A 25,995-nucleotide genomic window follows, 5' to 3' on the forward strand; every position below is an offset into this window, starting at 1 on the left:
TCGAAACTAGTCAGGCCGTTGTTCAATGGAGAAAGTTGAAACTAGTCGAAACCAATCCACCTCGGCAGCAGGATTCGTTTCGACCTGGTAGAAATCGGTCGAAGTCAATTGGAAAGAGACAGGTGATCAACTGTCAATCCATTTCTACCAGGTCGAAACCAACCAATCCTGCTGCAGAGCTGGATTGGTTTCGACTAGTTTCTACTTGCTCCATTGAACAACGACCTGACTAGTTTCGACCAAAACATTGACTCGTTGAACATCCACCAGTTGACAGAAACCAGTTGAAACCGATTTCTATCTACGATTGAACGAAGCTAAATTGAAACGTTTCAAATTCGGCTACCAGGGATGCCAGGTGTTGAGGATAAAAAATCTGGGCAATTTTGGAAAAAAGTCTGTGTGTGTCTGTGCATAAGGAATATCACAAATTTGGTACTGAACACGAATTTTTTCGATGCGTGTGAGCGAGAGGGGGGGGGGGGGTGTCTGGTATTCGGGTTATTTTCGAGTTGAGAACCATATAACTACTACTGTTTCCTATCACGTACCATGCCGAAAAAAATAAGTTAATGAATGATTGGCCAAATACCCATGAATACAAGCAAAATTTACAGTCTAATCTGGCACTAACGGATCTTATTCGATACATGAATATTGATTTCATCACTAAATTTCAAAAGTCTGTAAAATCTGGGCACTCTGACCAAAAATCTGGGCTAAATCTGTGTCTGACCAATATCTGGACGAAGGGTCAAAAGTCTTGGTTTTACAGACAAATCTGGGCACCTGGCAACCCAGTCGGCTACCAATGAATGGAAAAATGTCAAAGCAAAAATCCAAATCTGCTACAACACGCGGGTTTTGCGGCCAAAATTCTACCGTGGCGATTTCCTACCGCTAAACTTACCTGGAACCAGAGTGTTCCGGAACGCCTCAGGTATGGATATCTTTACAATAGACACGGTCGGTTCAACTGCCGCAAGTGTTAGTTCCAGCAAGCCACTTGTCCAGGTACATTCGAGCTACAGAAGTGTTTTCAGTGGCCAAAGTGCAGCATCGAGCCCAGCCAAAATCGACTTGGAGCAAAAAAACCAGGACTCGGAAGATGAAAGCGATGATGATTATGGAGGTAAAACTGAGTGTTATTTTTCAATTAGGCAAAGAGATTGTAGATTTGTATTTCTTTTCAGGATTGCCTCCCCCAAGCAAGGATATTTTTGAAATTCTTAACACCAACTTGCTGGGTGAATCTTCGTCAAGACCCACATCAACATACTTGAACCACCACACGAGGCCAGCCAGCTCAAGTCAAACAACTGTCGGGGTAGCCGAACTTGCTAGTACCAATGTCGATGGTCACATGAAAATGGCTGTGATAACACCGGCTACGGAAAAACAGAAAGACCTAGCCAAACTGTCGATGACTGATCGACAAATTCAGGAGCTGAACAGAGTAATTTTATTTTTATCATTTTCAAACCTATCAGAGGTTCCTACATTTTCAATTTCCATGATGATATTTCGACAACTGACTATGGTCCTCAACCTCTCCCGGGTTTATTCTCGACGACTCAACCTGGTACTCCGGCTCGCCCGCAGTAATCTTAATGAGACGCCTCAAGTCAATTGGGTCGCATTGTAAGGCCTACGGGACATAAAATCATGTTTTGCTATTGGATGTTTGAGAGGAGAAACATCAAAAGTGATGAAAATCATTTTTGAAAGTATTCCGCTCGGAGTTTCAATCGTTGAATGTGATTAGGAGAGTGCATGATAGATTTGGTTGAGTAGCCTAAATCCCGATTAACACACTTTCTTCACATTAGTTTTTTATAAGTTTTTAATGAGCCATTCGAGTCTGGGTTTGAGATAAACCGGATGTTGAGGTCATGTGATGTCTCTTTAGTAATCTGATCTATGCGTCTAGCAAATAAATTCTAAATATCAATTGACATATTCATGTACATTAAGGTAATCGAATTATTTTCCTCTATTTCAGAAAGAACGTGCCAAAAGTAAGGGTAAAAATTGGTTCGATCTTCCAGCACCAGAAATGACCGATGAGGTCAAAAATGAACTCGAGCTTCTGCGAATGCGTTCCGTGCTAGATCCCAAACATTTCTACAAACGTAGTGAGATGAAAACACTACCAAAATATTTCCAGGTTTGTTACTAGTGTAATATGTTTGATTAAAAGTTATTAAATTTTCACTTATAAATTGCAGATCGGCAAAGTCATGGACTCCCCGCTTGACTATTACAATGAAAGAGGTTCGAAGAAAGCTAATTCGAAAACATTGGTCGATGAACTGCTAGAAGATGCAGCTTTCCAGAAATACAACAAAAGGAAATATGCCGAAGTTCTAGAGAAACGGAAAAAGAAGGCGTACTATAAAGCTAGTATGAAAATGAAAAAATTAAAGAAGAAAAAGAAATAAATAATGCAATACTTACTCAATTTTCTGGGCGTTTATTCTCTAAAAACTTAATCACCTTCTCGCCTATTGTGCGATACTTGCTTGCCAGGTGTGAATCGGGAAACTTCAGGCAACTTGGCGTTCCACTATCGCCGCATTGCATAATCCGTTTTTCTATCGGTATACTTTCGAGGATATCCACACTCTGCTCATCAGCGTATCGTTGAGTCGTTCGATCCGCTAGCTCTATAACATTGTCGCATTTATCACAGATTACGTGGCTCATATTCTCGACCAAGCCAATAAGCGGTACTTTTAACGTTCGATACATCTCGGCACCTTTTCGAGTCACCTCCAGGGCAGCTATTTGCGGAGTGCTCACCAGAACGACTCCCGAAATGGGGACATTTTGACTTAACGACAAGTGAACATCACCTGTACCAGGTGGAGTGTCAACTACGAGGATATCCAGCGGATCCCAAACAGTTCCCAGTAGCAGTCGCTGGATGGCAGACATCACCAAAGGACCCCGCCAGACGACTGGTCCTGACTCTCTCAACATTCCCATGGAGATGCTGGAAAAATATCCAAATCTTTTCAGTATTCAGTTCATATAACAGCTTTGTCATTTCTATACCATTTAACTCCAAAGTTAACCAGTGGAATCATCCGGTTGTGGTCGTCCACCAGCGGCGATTCTGTAATGTTCATCATTAGCGGAACCGAGGGACCGAATATGTCCCCATCCAGCAGGCCAACGTTCTGACCCTGGCTGGCCAAACTGACCGCTAAATTAACTGCGGTCGTGGTCTTTCCGACACCACCTTTTCCCGACGAAACCACCACTATATCTCGGACCCCCGGCAACGGTTTCCGTTTCGGAAGACTCCGTGCCATCAGTTCCGCCTGTCTCGGGTCCGGTTTTGAGCTGAAATAGCGCTGTTTATGGTTGAGAAGCGTTTATTTGGCGAAACATTACCATACAAAGTCTAATTTTTACTTACTAGACTGATGGCGAAAAATCCGGCATGATTGGAAACCGTTGAAAGCATGCTCTTAAGCATGATTGAAGTTTTAAATTTTAGCTCTAATATTGAGCAGCAATATTAAGGACTTTTGTTAATTTGATGCGCTGTAAATAATTTGAATAATACTGTTGTTATTATACTGCAAATTAGAGATGCGCAACATGTGTAACGAATTTCGAAAAAAAAATTACACACTGAAAAAAGCGGACATTAAAGCTTGAAGAATCCGCACTCTAATAATTATGAAAATTTGTGCAAAATAACAAAAAGTAAAATACTAAGTATATTTATATGAAAGACAAATTGATAAGAAAAATGGAAAAATAAAAAACTCAAAACTAAAAGAATTGAATATTATACATTGCAAAAAAAAAACATTCTGCGAAATGCAAAACATACAAAAATTAATAGAGTTGAACAAATTACAAAAAAATACAAAAACCAAAAGAAGTCCAAAATTTCTGGAAATAAAAATAAATAACTGCCATTTTTGTAATTTTTATATGTCTTTGTCGTTTTTGTCATTTTGAAATTTTAATAAATATTGTGAATATTGTAATTTAAGTAATATTTGTTGTATTTAAAAATTTTACAATTTTAATTTTTTTTTGAAATTTTTGTGATGATGGTGATATTTAAATGAAAGTAATTTTAATAATTTAAAATAACAAGCATATTTTAATAATTTTTGAAATTTTTGAAATTTTTGAAATTTTTGTCATTTTTGTCATTTATGCAATTTTGTAATTTTTGTAATTTTTGTGATTTTTGTCATTTTTTCATTTTTGTAATTTTTGTCATTTTTGTCATTTTTCTAATTTTTGTCATTTTTGTCATTTGTGTCATTTTTGTAATTTTTGTCATTTTTGTCATTTTTGTAATTTTTGTAATTTTTGTAATTTTTGTCATTTTTGTCATTTTTGTCATTTTTGTCATTTTTGTCATTTTTTTCATTTTTTTCATTTTTGTCATTTTTGTCATTTTTGTCATTTTTGTCATTTTTGTCATTTTTGTCATTTTTGTCATTTTTGTCATTTTTGTCATTTTTGTCATTTTTGTCATTTTTGTCATTTTTGTCATTTTTGTCATTTTTGTCATTTTTGTCATTTTTGTCATTTTTGTCATTTTTGTCATTTTTGTCATTTTTGTCATTTTTGTCATTTTTGTCATTTTTGTCATTTTTGTCATTTTTGTCATTTTTGTCATTTTTGTCATTTTTGTCATTTTTGTCATTTTTGTCATTTTTGTCATTTTTGTCATTTTTGTCATTTTTGTCATTTTTGTCATTTTTGTCATTTTTGTCATTTTTGTCATTTTTGTCATTTTTGTCATTTTTGTCATTTTTGTCATTTTTGTCATTTTTGTCATTTTTGTCATTTTTGTCATTTTTGTCATTTTTGTCATTTTTGTCATTTTTGTCATTTTTATCATTTTTGTCATTTTTGTCATTTTTGTCATTTTTGTCATTTTTGTCATTTTTGTCATTTTTGTCATTTTTGTCATTTTTGTCATTTTTGTCATTTTTGTCATTTTTGTCATTTTTGTCATTTTTGTCATTTTTGTCATTTTTGTCATTTTTGTCATTTTTGTCATTTTTGTCATTTTTGTCATTTTTGTCATTTTTGTCATTTTTGTCATTTTTGTCATTTTTGTCATTTTTGTCATTTTTGTCATTTTTGTCATTTTTGTCATTTTTGTCATTTTTGTCATTTTTGTCATTTTTGTCATTTTTGTCATTTTTGTCATTTTTGTCATTTTTGTCATTTTTGTCATTTTTGTCATTTTTGTCATTTTTGTCATTTTTTCATTTTTGTCATTTTTGTCATTTTTGTCATTTTTGTCATTTTTGTCATTTTTGTCATTTTTGTCATTTTTGTCATTTTTGTCATTTTGTCATTTTTGTCATTTTTGTCATTTTTGTCATTTTTGTCATTTTTGTCATTTTTGTCATTTTTGTCATTTTTGTCATTTTTGTCATTTTTGTCATTTTTGTCATTTTTGTCATTTTTGTCATTTTTGTCATTTTTGTCATTTTTGTCATTTTTGTCATTTTTGTCATTTTTGTCATTTTTGTCATTTTTGTCATTTTTGTCATTTTTGTCATTTTTTGTCATTTTTGTCATTTTTGTCATTTTTGTCATTTTTGTCATTTTTGTCATTTTTGTCATTTTTGTCATTTTTTGTCATTTTTGTCATTTTTGTCATTTTTGTCATTTTTGTCATTTTTGTCATTTTTGTCATTTTTGTAATTTTTGTAATTTTTATAATTTTTATAATTTTTATCATTTTTGTCATTTTTGTCATTTTTGTCATTTTTGTCATTTTTGTCATTTTGTCATTTTTATCATTTTTGTCATTTTTGTCATTTTTGTCATTTTTGTCATTTTTGTCATTTTTGTCATTTTTGTCATTTTTGTCATTTTTGTCATTTTTGTCATTTTTGTCATTTTTGTCATTTTGTCATTTTTGTCATTTTTGTCATTTTTGTCATTTTTGTCATTTTTGTCATTTTTGTCATTTTTGTCATTTTTTGTCATTTTTGTCATTTTTGTCATTTTTGTCATTTTTGTCATTTTTGTCATTTTTGTCATTTTTGTCATTTTTGTCATTTTTGTCATTTTTGTCATTTTTTGTCATTTTTGTCATTTTTGTCATTTTTGTCATTTTTGTCATTTTGTCATTTTTGTCATTTTTGTCATTTTTTGTCATTTTTGTCATTTTTGTCATTTTGTCATTTTTGTCATTTTTGTCATTTTTGTCATTTTTGTCATTTTTGTCATTTTTGTCATTTTTGTCATTTTTGTCATTTTTGTCATTTTTGTCATTTTTGTCATTTTTGTCATTTTTGTCATTTTTGTCATTTTTGTAATTTTTGTAATTTTTTATCATTTTTATCATTTTTATCATTTTTGTCATTTTTGTCATTTTTGTCATTTTTGTCATTTTTGTCATTTTTGTCATTTTTGTCATTTTTGTCATTTTTGTCATTTTTGTCATTTTTGTCATTTTTGTCATTTTTGTCATTTTTGTCATTTTGTCATTTTTGTCATTTTTGTCATTTTTGTCATTTTTGTCATTTTTGTCATTTTTGTCATTTTTGTCATTTTTGTCATTTTTGTCATTTTTGTCATTTTTGTCATTTTTGTCATTTTTGTCATTTTTGTCATTTTTGTCATTTTTGTCATTTTTGTCATTTTTGTCATTTTTGTCATTTTTGTCATTTTTGTCATTTTTGTCATTTTTGTCATTTTTGTCATTTTTGTCATTTTTGTCATTTTTGTCATTTTTGTCATTTTTGTCATTTTTGTCATTTTTGTCATTTTTGTCATTTTTGTCATTTTTGTCATTTTTGTCATTTTTGTCATTTTTGTCATTTTTGTCATTTTTGTCATTTTTGTCATTTTTGTCATTTTTGTCATTTTTGTCATTTTTGTCATTTTTGTCATTTTTGTCATTTTTGTCATTTTTGTCATTTTTGTCATTTTTGTCATTTTTGTCATTTTTGTCATTTTTGTCATTTTTGTCATTTTTGTCATTTTTGTCATTTTTGTCATTTTTGTCATTTTTGTCATTTTTGTCATTTTTGTCATTTTTGTCATTTTTGTCATTTTTGTCATTTTTGTCATTTTTGTCATTTTTGTCATTTTTGTCATTTTTGTCATTTTTGTCATTTTTGTCATTTTTGTCATTTTTGTCATTTTTGTCATTTTTGTCATTTTTGTCATTTTTGTCATTTGTGTCATTTTTGTCATTTTTGTCATTTTTGTCATTTTTGTCATTTTTGTCATTTTTGTCATTTTTGTCATTTTTGTCATTTTTGTCATTTTTGTCATTTTTGTCATTTTTGTCATTTTTGTCATTTTTGTCATTTTTGTCATTTTTGTCATTTTTGTCATTTTTGTCATTTTTGTCATTTTTGTCATTTTTGTCATTTTTGTCATTTTTGTCATTTTTGTCATTTTTGTCATTTTTGTCATTTTTGTCATTTTTGTCATTTTTGTCATTTTTGTCATTTTTGTCATTTTTGTCATTTTTGTCATTTTTGTCATTTTTGTCATTTTTGTCATTTTTGTCATTTTTGTCATTTTTGTCATTTTTGTCATTTTTTGTCATTTTTGTCATTTTTGTCATTTTTGTCATTTTTGTCATTTTTGTCATTTTTGTCATTTTTGTCATTTTTGTCATTTTTGTCATTTTTGTCATTTTTGTCATTTTTGTCATTTTTGTCATTTTTGTCATTTTTGTCATTTTTGTCATTTTTGTCATTTTTGTCATTTTTGTCATTTTTGTCATTTTTGTCATTTTTGTCATTTTTGTCATTTTTGTCATTTTTGTCATTTTTGTCATTTTTGTCATTTTTGTCATTTTTGTTATTTTTGTCATTTTTGTCATTTTTGTCATTTTTGTCATTTTTGTCATTTTTGTCATTTTTGTAATTTTTGTCGTTATTGTCATTTTTGTCATTTTTGTCATTTTTGTCATTTTTGTCATTTTTGTCATTTTTGTCATTTTTGTCATTTTTGTCATTTTTGTCATTTTTGTAATTTTTGTAATTTTTGTCATTTTTGTCATTTTTGTCATTTTTGTCATTTTTGTCATTTTTGTCATTTTTGTCATTTTTGTCATTTTTGTCATTTTTGTCATTTTTGTCATTTTTGTCATTTTTGTCATTTTTTTCATTTTTGTCATTTTTGTCATTTTTGTCATTTTTGTCATTTTTGTCATTTTTGTCATTTTTGTCATTTTTGTCATTTTTGTCATTTTTGTCATTTTTGTCATTTTTGTCATTTTTGTCATTTTTGTCATTTTTGTCATTTTTGTCATTTTTGTCATTTTTGTCATTTTTGTCATTTTTGTCATTTTTGTCATTTTTGTCATTTTTGTCATTTTTGTCATTTTTGTCATTTTTGTCATTTTTGGCATTTTGGTAATTTGGGTCAATTTTGTCATTGTTTTATTTATGTTATTTTAGTCAGTTTTGTCTTCTTTTTTTTGTTAAAAGACATATAAAAAACTTGTTTTTCTGTCAAAAATATCTGAACTAATTTTTTAAACATTATTTTATATTAAATTATCAGCGCGAAAACTTTGGATTTCCATTAGTTCTACAATATATGTACATGCTATTGGTTTTTGGTTTTAAAAATAGTTTCCCCATTTTATTAAGGCTTGATAGATTCTCAGTGCACCATCACACCAGCTCGCCCATTTCTACTTTCGAATATTATGACGTTTTCGGAAAATGGAGTCGACAAAACGCGACAAAACGGGAAAATTTTTCCTGGTCTCGTTTTACCACCCCACCCATGTTCCCGTTAGCGACTGTTGTGGAAAAGAAACAGCTAACCATATAGATTTTTCGCTTGCTCCAATGGCTGCTGTATGACTTTTAGCTCGACAACGCAAGATAGCGGTTCTCTCTTCCCTGTCGCTGTCATCGCGGCCAGTTTGTCGACATTACACTTATCCACGGAAAATAAAAAAAAGGTAAAATTTACCTTTTTGCGAGGTGAATTTTTTCCACCCCTCTTTCGAGGTAAATTTTACCTTTTTTTCATTCACCTAGCAAAAAGGTAAATTATACCTTTTTCAATTCACCTAGCAAAATAGTAAATAATAGCGTTTTCCCATTTACTGATTTAAAAGGTAAATGCTGGTTGGTTTGATTGGTTTCTTCAATAAGAATTAAAAAAAATACAAAATTCTATCAAAAATTATATTTATTGGAGATAAATAGGGACTGGTAATTCGGCTTCGCGTTCTTCCGAGCCGCCATGGCCGCTGAATACTCCTGCGTTGCGTACATTCATGACCTCCTCTGTTCGGCTGATCCGGTCAGGTTCGGCTTTTCCGGCTGGAGGATGACGTGGAGGATCGCTCTATGGGTCGATCTGAAACAAAAGCATGTATTATGACGAGAACCAGCACAACAAAATGATATCTAAGAAAACACTTACCATTCTATTCCGATTTTCACATATTAAGCACAAAGCAAAACTTGTTCCTGAATGACAAAACAGCTTAACCTCAATAAACGGGTTCGGCGAATAGTCACTTTTTTTCGAGAAGAATTGTACCGTTTTGTTTAGCTCAATCCAGGTCAACTTCACCTCGCTACGAGGTAAGTTTTACCTTATTTGGTTTTACCTTTTTTTCTAGGTGAATTATACTTTTTCATTCAGCTCAATTCAGGTGAACTTCACCTCGCTACGAGGTAAGATTTACCTTTTTTGGATTCACCTTTTTCCTCGGTGAATTGTACCTTTTTTCCAACCTCGATTCAGGTAAATTTTACCTCGCTGTGAGGTGAGTTTCACCTCGAAGAGGTAGAAGCTACCTTTTTGGCTTTCACGATCGTTTACCTTGGCTATCTCGGTAAATTTTACCTTTTTATTATTTTCCGTGTCGCGTTCCGTTCCGTTTTGTGGCGACCGTCAGCTCAGCAGTTCGGTGTTGTCTGTCTGTCTGAAAGATTCCTCGGCGGTATCCATTTACCTACTACTCTTGTCCGAATCCTCGCGAATTCTGTTTGTGGCAATTCTTGGAAAAGCGAGCAATTTTTGTTGCAAGTGCTGTTCCAGCTACACAGTTGAGTGTTGATCTTGTGATTCGTGATTAAGTTGGCCGGATTCTACCGTTAATCGTTTGAGATACAATTCCAGACGGAAGTGACAGCTCTTCGGGGTGTGCATGAATAATCATTATTGTGCTAGCGAAAAAAAGGCAACGTAGTGAGAGAAAGTGCGGAATCTTTGTTGATCAAGTAGCATTATTTAGGAAGGTATAGTTTCGGAAAAAGGCAGCCCTTGGCGGCGGATCCACGGAATTGTGCACGCTTTCGGAGGGTAATTTCCAGGAAATAGCACTGCGGCGAGGATCGAAGTGGCAGCAGATTCCCCACACCCAGTTCCAGCTTCCGTAGCAGGAAATTGTTTATCTCGGGATATAAGCACCAGAAAACAGCGACCGGAGAATAGGAGTTTGGATAACTTTCCGAATTATATTTTGGAAAATCCTTTGATTTCACGGGTAAGAGTTTGGCCATGGATAAATCTCTCGTTCGAATGTTCCGCTAGTTGGTTCCCCCTCGTATAAATTGTAGCCAGTGCAAGCAATCGGTTAATGTGTGGAGAGGAAGAAAAAAAAATCCATAATGGATGATCGAAATCGAATCGAAAAATGTGGGTACCGTCTGAAAGTGTGTGAAAGTAGTGATTTTTCTTTACGCGGCTTCATCCAAACCAATAGTGTGCTACCTACATCTTTTTTATGTTCTTTTATTATTTTATTTGACGTCGTTCAACCATCACTGGTGGTTATTTAAGAGCCATACATAGCCCTGGGGGTACTCCAAACTCCAACCGGAAGAGAATCCGTATGGGGGAAATGTGTACGCAAGTGTAGAAAAAAAAACGCTTCATTCGATGAAGTCGTGCCAAGAGCGTCTTTATTTTTGGGTTCCTTTCACATATCAATGGCCTATCGCCATTCCGTTGCTTGCTTGCGGTGCTGAGTGAGTAAGGCATTGTTATTGATAACTCGACACCACATAATCTTCAATGCCACCATTGACACGAACAGCAACATCGGCAAAAGCTTTGCATCAGGCCAGCATCTCTTCAACAACCGGTTAAACGCCAGCAGCTGCAGCCCAGAGATAAACCGGAGAAGAATCGTTTGGCCAAATTTGTTAACGAAGGTTGTCTGGTTTAATGTCTCGTATGTATGATGTTTTTTTTTTTATTATTATTTCCCCTATCTACATGTTTGCTGCTCAACTTTATCGCCAACGAGTTGTTGGCTATCCTTGCAACAGATTGTATCTGCTAAACATAATTAACGACAACATTTTTGCCCATTTTTTCAAGCTGCATCAGAATCAGATATCCTAAATTGGAAATCAGATATTTGAAAAAAAGAAAAACTAGATCAAAAAACTAAATCACAAATAATCAGAAATTCACCAAAAAAAAAAATCAAAATCAGATCTATTTCAGAAGCAGATCTCAAAAGCCAGAAACAAAAGTTAGAAATCAGGATTGAAAATCTTAAAGTAGAAACAGAAATCAGAATCAAAAATAAAAATTAGAAGTTAGAAATCAAGAATCAAAATCTGGAAAAAGAATCAAACATCAGATTCCGAAATAAGAATCAGATATCGAATCAGCGAAGAGAAATCAGAATAAATAATTAGAATAAAAAATCAGTATCAGAAATTAGAAATCAGGAATCATATCAAAGGAACCAAAAGTTAGGTCAAAAATCGAAAATCAGAAATCAGAATCAGAAATCAGAACCAGAATCAGAAATCAGAATCATAAATCAGAATCTGAAATCACAATCGGAAATCAGCATCAGAAATCAGAATCAGAAATCAAAATTAGAAAACAGAATCAGAATCAAAAATCAGAAATCAGAATCAGAAATCAGAATCAGAAATCAGAATCAGAAATCAGAATCAGAAATCAGAATCAGAAATCAGAATCAGAAATCAGAATCAGAAATCAGAAATCAGAATCAGAAATCAGAATCAGAAATCAGAATCAGAAATCAGAATCAGAAATCAGAATCAGAAATCAGAATCAGAAATCAGAATCAGAAATCAGAATCAGAAATCAGAATCAGAAATCAGAATCAGAAATCAGAATTAGAAATCTGAAATCAGAAATCAGAATCAGAAATCAGAATCAGAAATCAGAATCAGAAATCAGAATCAGAAATCAGAATCAGAAATCAAAATCTGAATCAGAATCAGAAATCAGAATCAGAAATCAAAATCAGAAATTTAAATCAGAAATTTAAATCAGATATTAGAATTAAAAATCAGGAATGAGAATCAGAAATCAGCTCTTACAAAAAAAAGTTCTGTGTCAAATACGTGAACTTCATATTTTTCACTTTTTCACATTGTTGTGACCTTAAAAAAATATAGTAGCTCCTAACTTCAGCTTTCTAATGCACCAAGTGGACCATACCAAAAAAAATATGACGATTTTACAGGAATTTCAAAATTAAACTCCCATAGCTGGTAAAAAAGCCGGGATGGAGTTACAAAATCATGCACCAAAACTACTGTTACCCTATGCAATGTATGGATTCTGTATCCTTTGAATTTTGTAACCTTATCACGATTTTTCATTAAAAGTTTGAAGTGCAACATTCTCTCGCTAGCTACGGTAGGTCGTAGGTAGTAAACAAACGAAAGAATTTCTAAATGACGCCATTGCAATCAACTTGCATTCCCGGCGCCAACCAGCGCCTAGCACTTGCAACATTTCATCCGTTTTCTATTTGTCTGAATGTTCCTATTTGTTGATGTTGCTTTTCGGTCCCGTTCCCTTTGTCAGACCCCGGCTGGCTGATAACCGCCCGACCGACATAGTTGAGGAAAAATAATGGGCCCCTGCACCACCTAAACCTTAAAGAGTAGGGAGGTACATATGTCATTGCGGTAAAAGTAGCCGTCGCAATTCCCGATGATGGCGAAAACATTCTTGCAGAATTAAACTACCACATAGCTCAGCAGAGGCGTACAGAACGCGCGTTAGAGTCCAATCTGAGGAGGTGGCCTCGGGGGAAGAGGTACTATGCGCCAGCTGAGGTGAGGACCGTGACGAAGTAGAAGTTGCCGGTGGTGGGATGATGTTTGACGCTTCTGTTCTAAATATGGAATCCAGACAACGAGACGCGATTCCCCGTTAGCATTTCTTTTGCTTTTGACCGTCCAAAATATGGATTCCATTCGACGCCTCTTTTTTTTTTGGTTTTCCGAAGATTAACAGAAGCACAGTATTTAATTTGGACTGTGATTGTCATTCAAATTTCTTAGGAAAACGGCATCTATCAATACCCGCTTTTGTGCAGATGGACTTCAAATCCCACTGTCTGTTTGAAACTTTCAAATTGAAAGCTTATCTATTTTTGGCTTCTATCCGTGGAATACATGAATTTCTCGTCAACGGTACTATTCACAGAAGCATTTATTAAGGTTTAATTGATGTTTCTAAGAAATGCTCGTAGAATTAAGCTATCTTTGAAAATGTGCTTCAGATAAAATAAATCTCCATATCATGCTTTTATAAATACTATTATGCTAGTTACGAAATATCTTACTTCAGTCAGTGTTTTATTAATTTCATGTAATGAAGAATGTTACGGGATTTTAAGTCGAAAGATAGCTACACTTATACCACTTATACTGCCCCTACTGAAATTGCCACACACATAATTGATTCGCAAAATTCGAGTTTTCATCCGATTGCCATCAAATTTTAAGGGATTGAAAAAAACTATTAAACTTCATTTTACCATTTTACTCTTATTTTATTTACACAACCTGTGAATCAATCGTTTTTTTCAATGTAAACCCATACTTTCTTCAGTTCCTCGACTGTCTTCACAACCTTAGGTCGTTTAAGAAGTTGCTGCTTCATAATCGCCTAATACTTCTCGATGGGCCGGAGCATACCACTTCAGCCCGTCTTTGTCGTTGTGGCATGAGGCCAAATTCGGCCAGAAGATTGCTGGGACGTTGATGGCCTTTAGGAGAGGAAGCAGCCGCTTCTGGAGGCACTCTTTCATGTACACCTGTCCGTTCATCGTGTGCTGGGTCACGAAACGTACACTCCGCTTCCCGCACGTGCAGATGGCTTGTCAAACCAGGAATTTATTCGTAAATTTGGACATCTTCTGAGTGCGGACATGCTCCGGAACGCTGAACTTATCCTTAGCCGTGAAAAACAGGTTGCCGGGGATCTGTTTGAAGTCGGCCTTCACATATGTTTCGTCGTCCATGATGCAGCATTCAACTTCCGTCAGCATGTTGAGGTACAACTTCCTGGCACGGGTTTTGGCAGACTTGTTCTGCTTCTCGTCCGATTAGGGGCCTTTTGTACCTTGAACGTTCAAAGCGCAGCTTTTGACCTTCTGGACAACAATTCGGCTTAGTTGCAGCTTCTTAGCCACATCCCGAACGGAGGCGTTCGGGTTTCGATTGAAGGCCGTGGTTGTGATTTTTGGTGTTGTACGGAAAACTTTTTCCTTCACTTCTGGGCTTCCGATCGGTAGTCAATCGTTCCTCAAACCGCTTAATCACTCGCGACACCGTGGAATTCGCGATTCCCAACGTTTTAGCGGTGGAACGATGCGAGAGATCGTTGTTCTCCGCTTGAAGGACAAGTTTGGCGTATTTGGAAGCTGTGATTTTTTCACAAACTTGAGTTGTCAATATTGAACTCAGGTCTGGGGGGTGGCAGTTCTCAAGTTTGGGTATTTTCGACTTTCAGTGTGCAGGGTGTAAACAATGCACTATGAACTAAATCCACCCAAATTTTCATTGAATTCTACCCAACGGTTAAAAAGTTAGAGCAATTTCATAGTGTGGCAATTTCATCATGGACACTAGACCGCTGCAAAAACTGACTTTTTGCTCCCATGTGTTTTTTCGATTCCTTTTAGCTCTCCAATCATCTCTGTTAAATATAAGATGATTTGGTTCATCCCTGAATTAGCGCAACGGGTTTTAAATTTGTATGGAAATTAGTATGGGGAAAGTTTTTTTTTTAGATTAAAATCGCTAGGGAAGCGATTTTGGGTTTTATGCAAAAAATAACTTCTTCAATGGGTTACTGTATTCTTAAACTTCAATTTTTACTAAGGTTACTTTCAGCTAGATGCTACCAGAAAAAAGTTAAAGCAATCTGTAAAAAAAAATCATTCATAGTAGATCAACAGTCAAAACTGTCAGCAGCACTGTAAACCTGAACTTGCATGCAATATTCCTAGATGAATTCTTGAATACAAGCTAATGCGTGGCATACACAAAGGCGTTTTTAATCGGGTAACGCAGATAGAAAAAAACTGCAGCACTATGTAGAAAGTAAGATACAAACTTTTTGAGATTATTGGAGATACATGGTGATAGATGTGGTGAAACGATCCCGAAATTCACAACCAAGTTGAAAAATAAGATTAAGTAACGCATGTGGTATACCTTTGCATACCGCGAGCGGTCAAATGACGGCAAACACTTTCCCCTAAAACTCTCTTGTTTCTCGACCGATTTCTACAAAGTTTATAGATTTGGAAACTCGTAATGTGACTCAAATACGATTTTCAAACAAAATTTAGCTACAATTATTTTTCTCAAAGTTATTCAAAGTCAAAGAAAAAAAATTAGAAAAACAGGCTTCGGAAAAAGGCTATAAATCAGTTATTAAGTACTCGGAAAGAATTTCACTTAGTGCCTGAGAACGCTGCGCTCCAGTGCAAAGCCAAATCTAGGTGCTAGAATAGTCTCAGAAAAGGCAGATTGATAAAAAGCAAAAAAAGAAACAGCTACCTTTGAAAAGTCGTCAAAAATTCTGTGTTTTAGAAATCTAAAGATGCCAAAATGTCAATTACGTCAAATTTCCAGTTCACTTTACAAGAATTTTCTACTGTAACGAGAACAGCTTTGGCGGTTGGTTGGTTTTTTACATTTTTAGTGGCCGTGATCTTAAGAGATTTTAAAAAAATATTTCCATATGTGTAACATATAGCTTCTAACTTCAGCGTTCTCAGGCACTAAGTGAATTTTTTTTTCGAGTAGTTAATAACTGATTTCTAGCCTTTTTTCCCGAAGCCTGTTTTCCGTTTTTTTTTCTTCAACTTTGAATAACCGTATTTGAGTCACATTACGAGCTTTCCAAAACTTTAAACTTTGTAGAAATCGGTAAAGAAACAAGAGAGTTTTAGCGGAAAAGATATGACTGCTCGCGGTATGAATAGGTATATAAAAAATGTCGGTATGTTTAGTGTTAAATTTGCAATTGATCATCTGAACTTCATTTTTGGGTAAATTTAACACAATACACACAGTATTTGTGAATTAATGATAGAAAACACGATAAATAACGCATTTTTTTGTTAGAAAAAATCAACTTTAGTTATGGTTTTGGACCTGATTTTAACATTTGAAAAAAATTCATTTCCTGTGGATTCTGTGAATCAGTGAAAACAAATGATTCAAGAGGTTTTTTACCGAAATCGATTGAAAATTATATAAGTTATGATTTTTTTCACTGTAATAATGGTGCTTTTTCTCTTAATAATACCACCATAGTGTAAAGTAAAGTTACTAAACTAGTTTATGAAGAATTCAACATTATAAATCTTCACATGTTAAACGGACTGACTTTGGACTAATTTCTGACCGATTTCGGGCCGATTCAGGACCGTTTCTTCGTTCTGGGAAGGAATAACTTGCATGCAAGTTTTCAGCCAGCGATGCCATGAGTGAAGTAAACTCGTCTGAGTTTTTAATAAATCTTTTCTAAATTCCAAATATCTTTGTTGTGTTACAACTAAGCATCATAGTACCTTCACATCATTTGTAGAGATTAATTCGAGAAATAGTATTCAGCCTTTTCTTTATTTTTCCGATGTTTCTGTAAATCTGTAGCGATTTTTGAATAAAAAAAATTGATTCCCCAAGTAATTCTCCATACAAAATTAAAACTCGTTGCGCTAAATCAGGACTCAATGTATCGCTTCCAAACTTTACGGAGATTTTTGTGTGTGAAAATTCCGTCAAAAAATGGTATGGGAGTTGTGATAACTTATAAATTTCAGATTTCCTATACAAAGCCTGCAGCGGTCTAATGGACACCCTTTATAGAGTTGTTTTTGACATTTCTTACGTACACTTGCTGAGCGTGTACAGATGAGATGGGACAATTAACCTCAAAAACTTTCGATACAAAAAACGGGCAGCCGGTCGACAAACATGGTCATTAGGTTGCAAGCGAGTTAAGAGATTTCGAATCGTTTGGAAGAGTATTCGAAATATCAATACTACGTACCAAGAAACTATTGCCATACTACGATGCATTATGGTTGGAAATAAAAAAGTTTAAAATACGTCTGTGTTCGTATGAGAAGTGATCAGACTAAATTGCGCGTTGATCGAATATTTGTTTATTAAAAAAATCCAAGTATATTTCTTTTTGAAGTTCAGTGACGGAAAAATACTCAGTTAGGATTTCGGTTGACCTTTTCCAAATAGGCGAGCCTTTCGTTTGACGTCTGCCATCAGATTTTTTAAAGTCACTTTACCCTCGCTTCTCGCTGCTAACAGTTTTTGGGTCTTTTATATATTTCTGCTTAGCTATCTTCCGATTGTGCGAAGTTCTGGTGTGTTTATTGTTTATTGGTCATTAGAATAAAGTCAACGGATCATATGTAGATCCTATTTTTTTTAGGTTTTATTTTTGACACTTTATCAGCATTATGATCGTAGATCCTAATGATAACTTAATAGTAATTACAATACAAGATAAAAATTAACACAGATTTATACATTTCTTGAAACAGTTAAAACTTTTCTCCGGAACACGTTTCTCGAAACATCAAAGTCGAAATGCTCAGAAAAGCGATTGAACGTTTTCAATATGTTGGGAGGGTTCTTATCGTTGGACACAACCTGAATGTTGTTAGCGGCATATCACTTCATCGCCTTTTTTCCATTATGACAGGATACCGAATCCGGTCAAAACAGCACGGACAAGTCATGTTTCTTCACGAAAGGCAGCAAACGCTTTTGAAAACATTCTTTTACGTAAATTTTCTTGTTGACGATCCCGGTTGCAACCAATATGTCACTTTTCAAGCCACTAGTACAGATAGCTTGCCAAACGAAATATATCTTCGCAAACTTTGATATTTTAATATGCTTGAAAATGTCTGCCACCTTTCCCCATCCGGTTGCTGTGTAAGACTCTTTTCCCGGAAGCTGTCTGAAGTCTGCGTTGGCGTAGCTTTCGTCGTCCAATACCACGCAATCAAACTTTGTCAACAATGTCGTATACAGCTTCCGAGAGCTTCATGCAGGGTTGTAGACGATATTCCCGACTCATTAGCGACATCGCGAACGGAGAGATTGGAGTTTCGCTAGAAAGTGCTAGCCACTCTTCTGTTCGTCACAGCACTCCCGGATTTCGATTTCCCCCAGATCCCGACTTCCTAGTTGTCGAAATACGTTTCCCGAACACTATTATTACTTTAGTGACGGTTGATTTAACTGCATTCAACAGTTTTGCTAGTTATGCGTGCGTGTAGTTTGGATTTCCGCAACGCATGTACAAAATTTTTATTCGTAACTTCTCTTGCAATTTTGATAATAAGATCGAATAGTCCTATTAGCCGCAAGTAGTATTCGCGTCATAATTTAGGGCGTTTCACCGACACTTTTTAATTTTGGGAACATAAAACTGAAAAAAAGACCGTGTACGGCAGCCGGCTGCCCGATTACAGACGTGAGTCTTTTGGAGGGTAATTTTCCCATTCTCGTCCGAGAAATCTCTCTCTCTCTCTCTCTCTCTCTCTCTCTCTCTCTCTCTCTCTCTCCCTCCCTCTCTCTCTGCAAAAATACGGCGAATTTAAGTTGCCCACTTTTTGATTCGAATACTTCAATCCAAAACCATATGTAGGCAGAAAAAAGGAACTCATCGTTAATTTTTTTGTAAAATAGTAGCAAACATGTGAGTAGATTACTGAGCAAGTACTGTTTGTTGGTTGATAAGCTGAAGATTTACTTTGAATTGATTTTTTCAATAAACTGATATGAGTGAAATATTTTTTTTATTTTTAAAGTCTTTGACTATTGACAAGCAATCAGTCTGCTTAAGATTAGCTTATAATTAAATTACATATCAATAAGGTTAGGTGACGTCACGGATTGCACATTTAAACTTAGATTTAGTAACATGAAAGTCAAAAAAGTGAGAAACAGCATTGAAAACTTCACAACATCGAAAGAGGGGGTAATTCTGTTCGAAGACTGTCCTGCTTCTTGGCAGTTAAAACATGGTTTGATTACGCAGTCGGCGTGCTGGAACGTATATGTTCAATCTCTGGAGCAATTGCGGGCAGTCAACGGCATTTGTCAAAATATCGTAGACGAAGGTGCGCTGTAGAAAAGTTCTTCTTTTGCTCAAAGAAGTCATTGATAGCAAGGCACACCTCTCAGAATAGGGTGGTAACCGTACGGGATCTTGCCATGGAAATCGTCGCAGTGCGTAGCGGAGGAATTTTTTCTGAATCCTTTCGAGTCTTTCGCTGCGGACAGAGTGGTAGGGTTCCCAGACCGGTACCGCATATTCCAGAACACTGCGCACCAATGAGCAGAAAACTGTTTTCAGAGCATACGGTTCCTCAAAACTGAGTGTGTTCCGACGCAGGAAGCCGAGCAAAGCAAAGGCTTTGGCTGCAGTGGTCGCGGTGTGTTGAACAAATGAGAGCTTTTGGTCAAACGTTATTCCGAGGTCTTCAACAAAAGTTTACTCTTTCGAGAGAGGTGTCACTCAAACCGTAGTCGTAGACAACAGAGACTCTGGTTCTAAAAAAGCTTATACACTTACATTTTTTGGCGTTAACTTCCATACCGTGTAATCCGCACCATACTAATAATCGATCGACGTCCTCTTGAAGCGCAACACAATCCAATATCGAATCAATGGTCCGGTAGAATTAAAGATCCGCAGTTTCGGCGACTGAAGGAATGTAGCCAGGTCGTTAATAAATATCACGAAGATGAGCGGTCCAAGATGACTACCATGGGGACCACCAGACGGTATGTCGAACACGGAGGAGTGAATCCCACGAATGTTTATAAAGCCTTGGCGATTCAGCAGATACGAATACAGCCATTTAGTTGCCCACTCGGGAAATCTATATCGATCAAGTTTTTCTCTTACGATTCTGTGAGGTACTTTGTCCAGGGCTGGTAGCGAGTCACTTTTTAGTGACTTGGTCACTTTTTTTGGGTCAGTCACTAAAAAGTCACTTTTTTCATCATTTGGTCACTAAAGTCACTATTTTCCGAAAAATGGTCACTTTTATCACCAAAAGTCACTTTTTTTTACCGATAATAAACCAATGAAAGAGTAATTTGAATTGCGCGTGTTAATATTGACGGTAGTAACGGTAAATTACTTGATCAGTCAGTCAGAAATTTTTTTCGCCTCCGGCGGAACTTCGGCATGAATCACCCTTGGCTTGAGACATTTCGATCTACGACATTATTTGACGTTCGTGAATTGAAACTAACTTTGATTGTAGATTCTAGTTTTTAGTTCAATCAACCTTTTGTATTGGAACTCAAAACTTGATATACAAAAACCCTATCTCGTCTTTAGTTAGAATGGGTTTTTTCTAAGAAGTGTAACTAAGATTGAGATTGAAACGAACCATTTTTTTATGAAAAAAAATCTCTTATGTCATAACAAATGTTATGATGATATGAAATATTCTTTAAAAACAATTTCAGACTCAATTTTATTTCGTGTTTTTTGTTCTTCTAAATACTTAAAAAAAGGGTTGTAAAAATTTACACAAGGCCACAAAAATTACATTTTTTTTAGGTGCAATGAATTTAAACGGTAATTTCAACTAATTTGGGTTCCCCGAATCTAAATATGTATGCAATATTTCTATCAGCTTTTATATTTATTATTATTTATTTCGTCTTTGGTTTAATTACCGTACAGACTGATGACTTAAAAACTAGGAAATTCTTCTTAAGCCTATTTTAAAACGACGTTTGCACATATTAAAATTAAACAAATTAAACACTTAATTAAAAAGTTCACAACACTTGTCAATAAGGTGGTTTTGGCCATAGGCAGTACGGTGGTGAGGAATTGAAAGAAACTGACGTTGTCGAAGTGTTCTCGTTGGTACATAATTGTTAACACGTTGTAGAATGTAAGCACAGTCAATACGGTTGGTCAATGTGTCGTATATAAAACCTTGCTGCAGTTCGACGCGCCGCTTTTCGAGTGAGGTTAGACATATCAGAGCACACCTTCCCTCGTACGGTGGGTTTGTTATTGAAATGACTTTGAAAATAATTTAAAATCTTTAGAGAAGTTTCTGCACTTTCTTTTTACAAAAACTCAAATCAAAAACATATTATTTAGAAATAAAAGTTTTATATGAATTAATGAGCTTTAAATAGAATCAAGTTTTTTTTTACACTTTCTGCTGTGATGTCAAAAATACTTGTAATGACATTTTTCCATAATCAGTTATCTATCAATTTTAATAGTAATAAACTCTTTATCACCAAAACTAAATGTGTTCGGCCGAATTTGACGAAATTTCTATTTGAGGACACTATTTACCAAATCAATAATTAAAAAAATAAGCACCAAAATGGTTATGGTGAAACATGTTTATTGAAAAAACTCTTCCTGAAATGTTTTTAAAAACTAATATTTTTTATTTTCATATTGTTTTTTCAATTTTCAAATTAATTTACCGAATTTTATTGTACGTTTTTTTTTCAATTTTCTAATCAACTTGCCGGATTTTTTTCAATCAAACTTTTTAAATTTTTAAGACATATTTTTAACAATTGTTTCCTTGTTTTTAAATTCTGAATTTTCGTGTTCTTCAACCATAAGCCTTTAACTCCAAATTTTTAATAATAAAACATAATTTCAACCTTCTGTTCTTTCAGGACCCAATATTTTAATCAAAAGAAACAAAATACTCAGAGCTTGTAATTAAAAGCATAAAAACCTGCGATTGAAAATTTAAACACTTCTTATTAATATTTTTTATATGAAATCATGTTTTTTGGATCAATCATAATTTTTAAAATTATCTAAAAAGTTTGAAAAATTGTTCTAAGTAGCAACTTTGATTTGTGCTTTAAATATTAATAACAAAAGTTTTGAACTCATTATTTTAAATTTTTTATCAGTTTTTATCATTCACATAATTACTCATTTTCTAACATTTCTTTGTCAGTGTAGTTAAACATGGAGGATTTTACTTCATTAAAGGTTTTATGTCTGGCTTCTTTAACTGGCACTTTTAAAATAATTATAAATATATTCTTCTTTTCATAAAATTTAATTAAAACATCAAACATTGAATAAATTCTGTTCAAAATTCATTTCTTATTCAGTAATCGGTAATTTACATTTTAAATCGTGATTAAATATTTTTTGTTCAAATTAAAAAATTCCAGCGGAATTTCTCACTAAATTTCCAGTTAAAAATGAGGAAAAGAATTCCAAATTTAGATGAATAAAAATTAACAATTATTATCATTTTCCTAACATCTATTCATGCTAAGTTTTGTACAAGATTTGACATTTATTTTAGAATTCAGATATTTTTTAATTTTAAATTTGCTAAGAAATTCTTTTGAAACTAATTTATTTCTTACTTTCTTGACTTATCGAAAATTTGAAACATTCATTGTACTAAGTTTCCAAAATTTTGTTTATCAGTCATTTTTTTAGTTTTTGTGTTGAACATGAGTGACAAATGGTGTAAGAAAACCCTTTCCTTTTCAATTGTTTATTTTTGGTATTGTTATTAATTTTATCTGAATTTGAATTTTGAAAACCCCCCCGGAAGGGTCCATCGCACGGGCCTGACTGGTCACATTTTTTGTACTTCAAAGTTATTTTTTCGTTCTACATAGTCACTATTTGGTCACTTTTTTCGGTCCTCAAAGTCACTATTTGGTCACTTTTTTTCAAATTTTGGTCACTAAAGTCCCTACTATTTCAGCGTCAAACCGCTACCAGCCCTGTTTGTCGAAAGCCTTGGCGAAATCTACGTATATCGAATCCACTTGCAGTTTTTAACTTGTTACAGAATGCAAATCGCTGGCATAGATCATTAGGTTTGTCAAGGTTGATCGTTTCTTGATGAATCCGTGCTGGACATCGTTGATTATATTTAAGCATCCTCCATGTTCTTCCATCATGCGATAAACCTCAGTTGTTTAACTAAGTAGAAGGAAGGCTATAATTGTGTAGCTGCCCGGCTTTATCTGCTGTGTGTGACTGCCCCAAATTTGTATGGGAAATTTCCAACTTGTGAAATGTTATGAGCTGCAGGCTCAAATTGTTGATCCAAGGCCTAGTAAATCATCTTATGCCAAATTTGGGCCAGATCGAACCACGCTTAACGAGCCTGAAGTTTGTATGGGATTTTGAGACGTTTTTTTTTCGGAAGGAACATAAAAATCCAGTTTTTCATGAATAACTTTGATCACCTTCGGTCGATTTCTTTTGAATACTGTTTTTCTTAAAGTCTAAACTATGACGCATATTTCATTCTAAGATGAGATAATAAAGTTATTAAGCTTGGTCCAAAACTCATCCATGATTTATTGTAGAATTTTGAGGCAACGTTTACATGAATAAATTTGAACTTTTAGGTTTGTATGGCAAAATTGAATATTTTGTACTGAAAAATCAACATCATTTTTGTTTCTTCTGTGGATCCGAGCCAGCTGACAGTTTTTGTGTCAATTTATAAAATTTTTTAAGGAAATTTTTCGCTGAATAACTTTGTCGAAGACCGTAACCTCGTATCTTATTAGACAAAAATGTTATAAGGTGTTGAATGGGGATATGTCTTTGCGTATTGATGAACAATAAATTCAATTGACATCCCTGCAGGGTGCCTAGCGAGGTTTTGCATGACTACTTTTCATGCAATACTTCGCGAGGTTCCAGCAGTGATTTCAATTGAATTTATTGTTTATCAATGCGAAAAGACATACCTCTGTAAAACAAAATTTAAGGAGATTAAAGTAGTCTGCGGTTGAGACATGACGTGTTTTGCAGGAGCTCTGTGAAATTAAATTTTATCCCTCGAAAATTCTAAGAAATTTTGAAATTGTTAAGTGTAATGTTGTTAAATTGTGAAAATTATGAGACGAAATAGTGACGAAATATTTGTGCTAATATTATCGTAGACAATCTCGTGAAGATAAAAGCGAGAGGAGGCTGTGAACCTTGTTTCCAGGTGAACGCGTGTTTTGTTGACAGTTTTTTTTCGATTTTGAGGCGTGAGAAATAGTTTTTTCAAGAAATAGTTTTGTTGGGTTGTGAGTAAAGTGTATATGAATGTGAAAAGAATGGAGTCTAACATTGAGTCATCAACGCTGCAAGGTAAAATGTATTTTTTCCTCGATGTTTCGCAATTGGTTTTATGACGACGCAGCATTTTTTTTTGGCATATTGCAAAAGCGTCATAAAAATTGAATGTAGATAGCGCTTCAAAAGCTTCATAAAAGCTCGAAACTCCAATCTTTAGCGTTAACATGCATTACATCTTCCAACTAACCGTGCTGACATCTGGTTAGTAAAAGTTTTTTCTTCGGTTTTTAATGAAATCTGGTTGAGAATAGTAAAAGTCTGCTAATGAATCTAAGAAGTGTAACTTTCATCTTGTTTGTCGTTTTCGAAAATCAGTGAAAAAATATCAAATCTATTTTGAAATATTTTTCTCGAAATATCAATTTGGGCTTGCAGTATTTATTTCAAATTTTTGTTTTTGCAATTATGTCATTAACCCATCATACTATCCACAGAGAAGACGGAAAGATACGAAAAAAATAGCTGATTTACAGAAACCCAAATGTAATATTCTTTATTCTAATTCTTATTGCGGTGAGTATAATGTTGGTAAGTTTCGTAATTTCCTAATTCCTTAACAGCATTTAATGTATCAATATTCCATATATACTTTCCCAAATGACATAAATTCATATTTAGGTGTTTACATATTCATAATATTATATGAAGCGTTTGGTAGGGATCTCCACGCTTCATTCCGCCCCTGTATCCTGTATCTTTCGCGGTTTTCATCACATGGTTGGCCTGGCCGTAGTAATATCTGCAATGCATAGCAATGCATAGTAATACGCTGAAAAGAAAAATGAAAGACGCAAGTCTTCCATTTTCCAGGATGCCTACATGTTTTGGCCATGTTGATGTAAGAAGAAGAAGAAGAAGAAGAAGAAGAAGACATACCTCTGTAAAACAGCTAATAACTTTTTTGCGTAATAAGATACAAAGTTATGGTCTTGAACAAAGTTGTTCAGTGGAAACTTTCCTTTAGGAATTTTATATATTGGCACAAAAACTGTCAGCTGGCTCGGTACGACAGAACAAACAAAAATGATGTTGATTTTTCAGTATAAAATATTCGATTTTCCCATACAAATCTAAAAGTTAAAATTTACTCATGAAAACGGTACTTAAAAATTCTACAAAAAATCATGGATAAGTTTTGGACCAAGACAAAGCTTTTTAGACCCCAGGGTTTGAGAAATTCAAAAATGACCCCAAATCGACTCAGTCTACTGTACATAACAAAGATGATATGATTGGAAAAGCCCTACTGGCATAAAGACTCGCACTCCCAAGCAAAATGATACATGACCACTATATTCGAAGGAAAAAGGAAAATATTTTATTGAATTTTCATCCAATTGGATAATTCATCAAAAAAAAAGTAGTGAGAATCGAACTCACTGCAACAATCTCATCTCGGCTTGCCAGTCCGTGCACCATCTGAGTTGGTTAGCAAATGAATGTTTATTGTCATAGTATTTCTGCCACTGCCGATTACAAAAAAAAACGCACTGCATTGGCCGTCTGTCGTTTGGTCGAAGTTTTTTTTTCATTATCCTTTGTCTGTGACGGGAAAGAGATGAGAATGGGAGGGAAATGGGATGGGAAAGGGAAAGTGTT

General features: G+C 34.2%; 3 protein-coding genes across 5 annotated transcripts in view; 2 read left to right on the forward strand and 1 right to left on the reverse strand.

The window, feature by feature from the left end:
• Positions 1-807: 807 nt before the first annotated feature.
• LOC129746140 (deoxynucleotidyltransferase terminal-interacting protein 2-like) lies at positions 808-2,461 on the forward strand. The gene is made up of 4 exons (XM_055739639.1): positions 808-1,132; positions 1,194-1,456; positions 2,003-2,167; positions 2,229-2,461. Exons 1-4 carry the CDS (start codon positions 943-945, stop codon positions 2,439-2,441), a joined length of 831 nt encoding a protein of 276 aa, XP_055595614.1. The 5' UTR covers positions 808-942; the 3' UTR covers positions 2,442-2,461.
• On the reverse strand, positions 1,414-3,554 carry LOC129746139 (iron-sulfur protein NUBPL-like). 2 transcript variants are annotated; one of them, XM_055739637.1, is made up of 4 exons: positions 3,425-3,554; positions 3,058-3,359; positions 2,458-2,995; positions 1,414-1,648 (listed from the first exon to the last, which is right to left on the reverse strand). In XM_055739637.1, the coding sequence occupies exons 1-3, from the start codon at positions 3,482-3,484 to the stop codon at positions 2,458-2,460; spliced, it is 900 nt and encodes a 299-aa protein (XP_055595612.1). In that variant the 5' UTR covers positions 3,485-3,554; the 3' UTR covers positions 1,414-1,648. The 2 variants fall into 2 exon arrangements, with proteins under 2 accessions (XP_055595612.1, XP_055595613.1); XM_055739638.1 differs by having other exon boundaries at positions 1,414-1,673.
• Positions 3,555-9,886: 6,332 nt separating this feature from the next.
• The window catches only part of LOC129744549 (serine/threonine-protein kinase GL21140-like), a 90,302-nt gene continuing 74,193 nt past the window's right edge, over positions 9,887-25,995 (forward strand). Inside the window, exon 1 of one of the 2 annotated variants that reach the window (XM_055737128.1) lies at positions 9,887-10,477. The gene's annotated coding sequence lies outside the window, so the exon portion shown is untranslated. The remainder of the gene's footprint in view (positions 10,478-25,995) is intronic. The other variant, XM_055737129.1, reaches the window with a different exon arrangement.

Source organism: Uranotaenia lowii, chromosome 2 (assembly GCF_029784155.1).
Source record: "Uranotaenia lowii strain MFRU-FL chromosome 2, ASM2978415v1, whole genome shotgun sequence".
Classification (NCBI taxonomy): Eukaryota; Metazoa; Arthropoda; class Insecta; order Diptera; family Culicidae; genus Uranotaenia; species Uranotaenia lowii.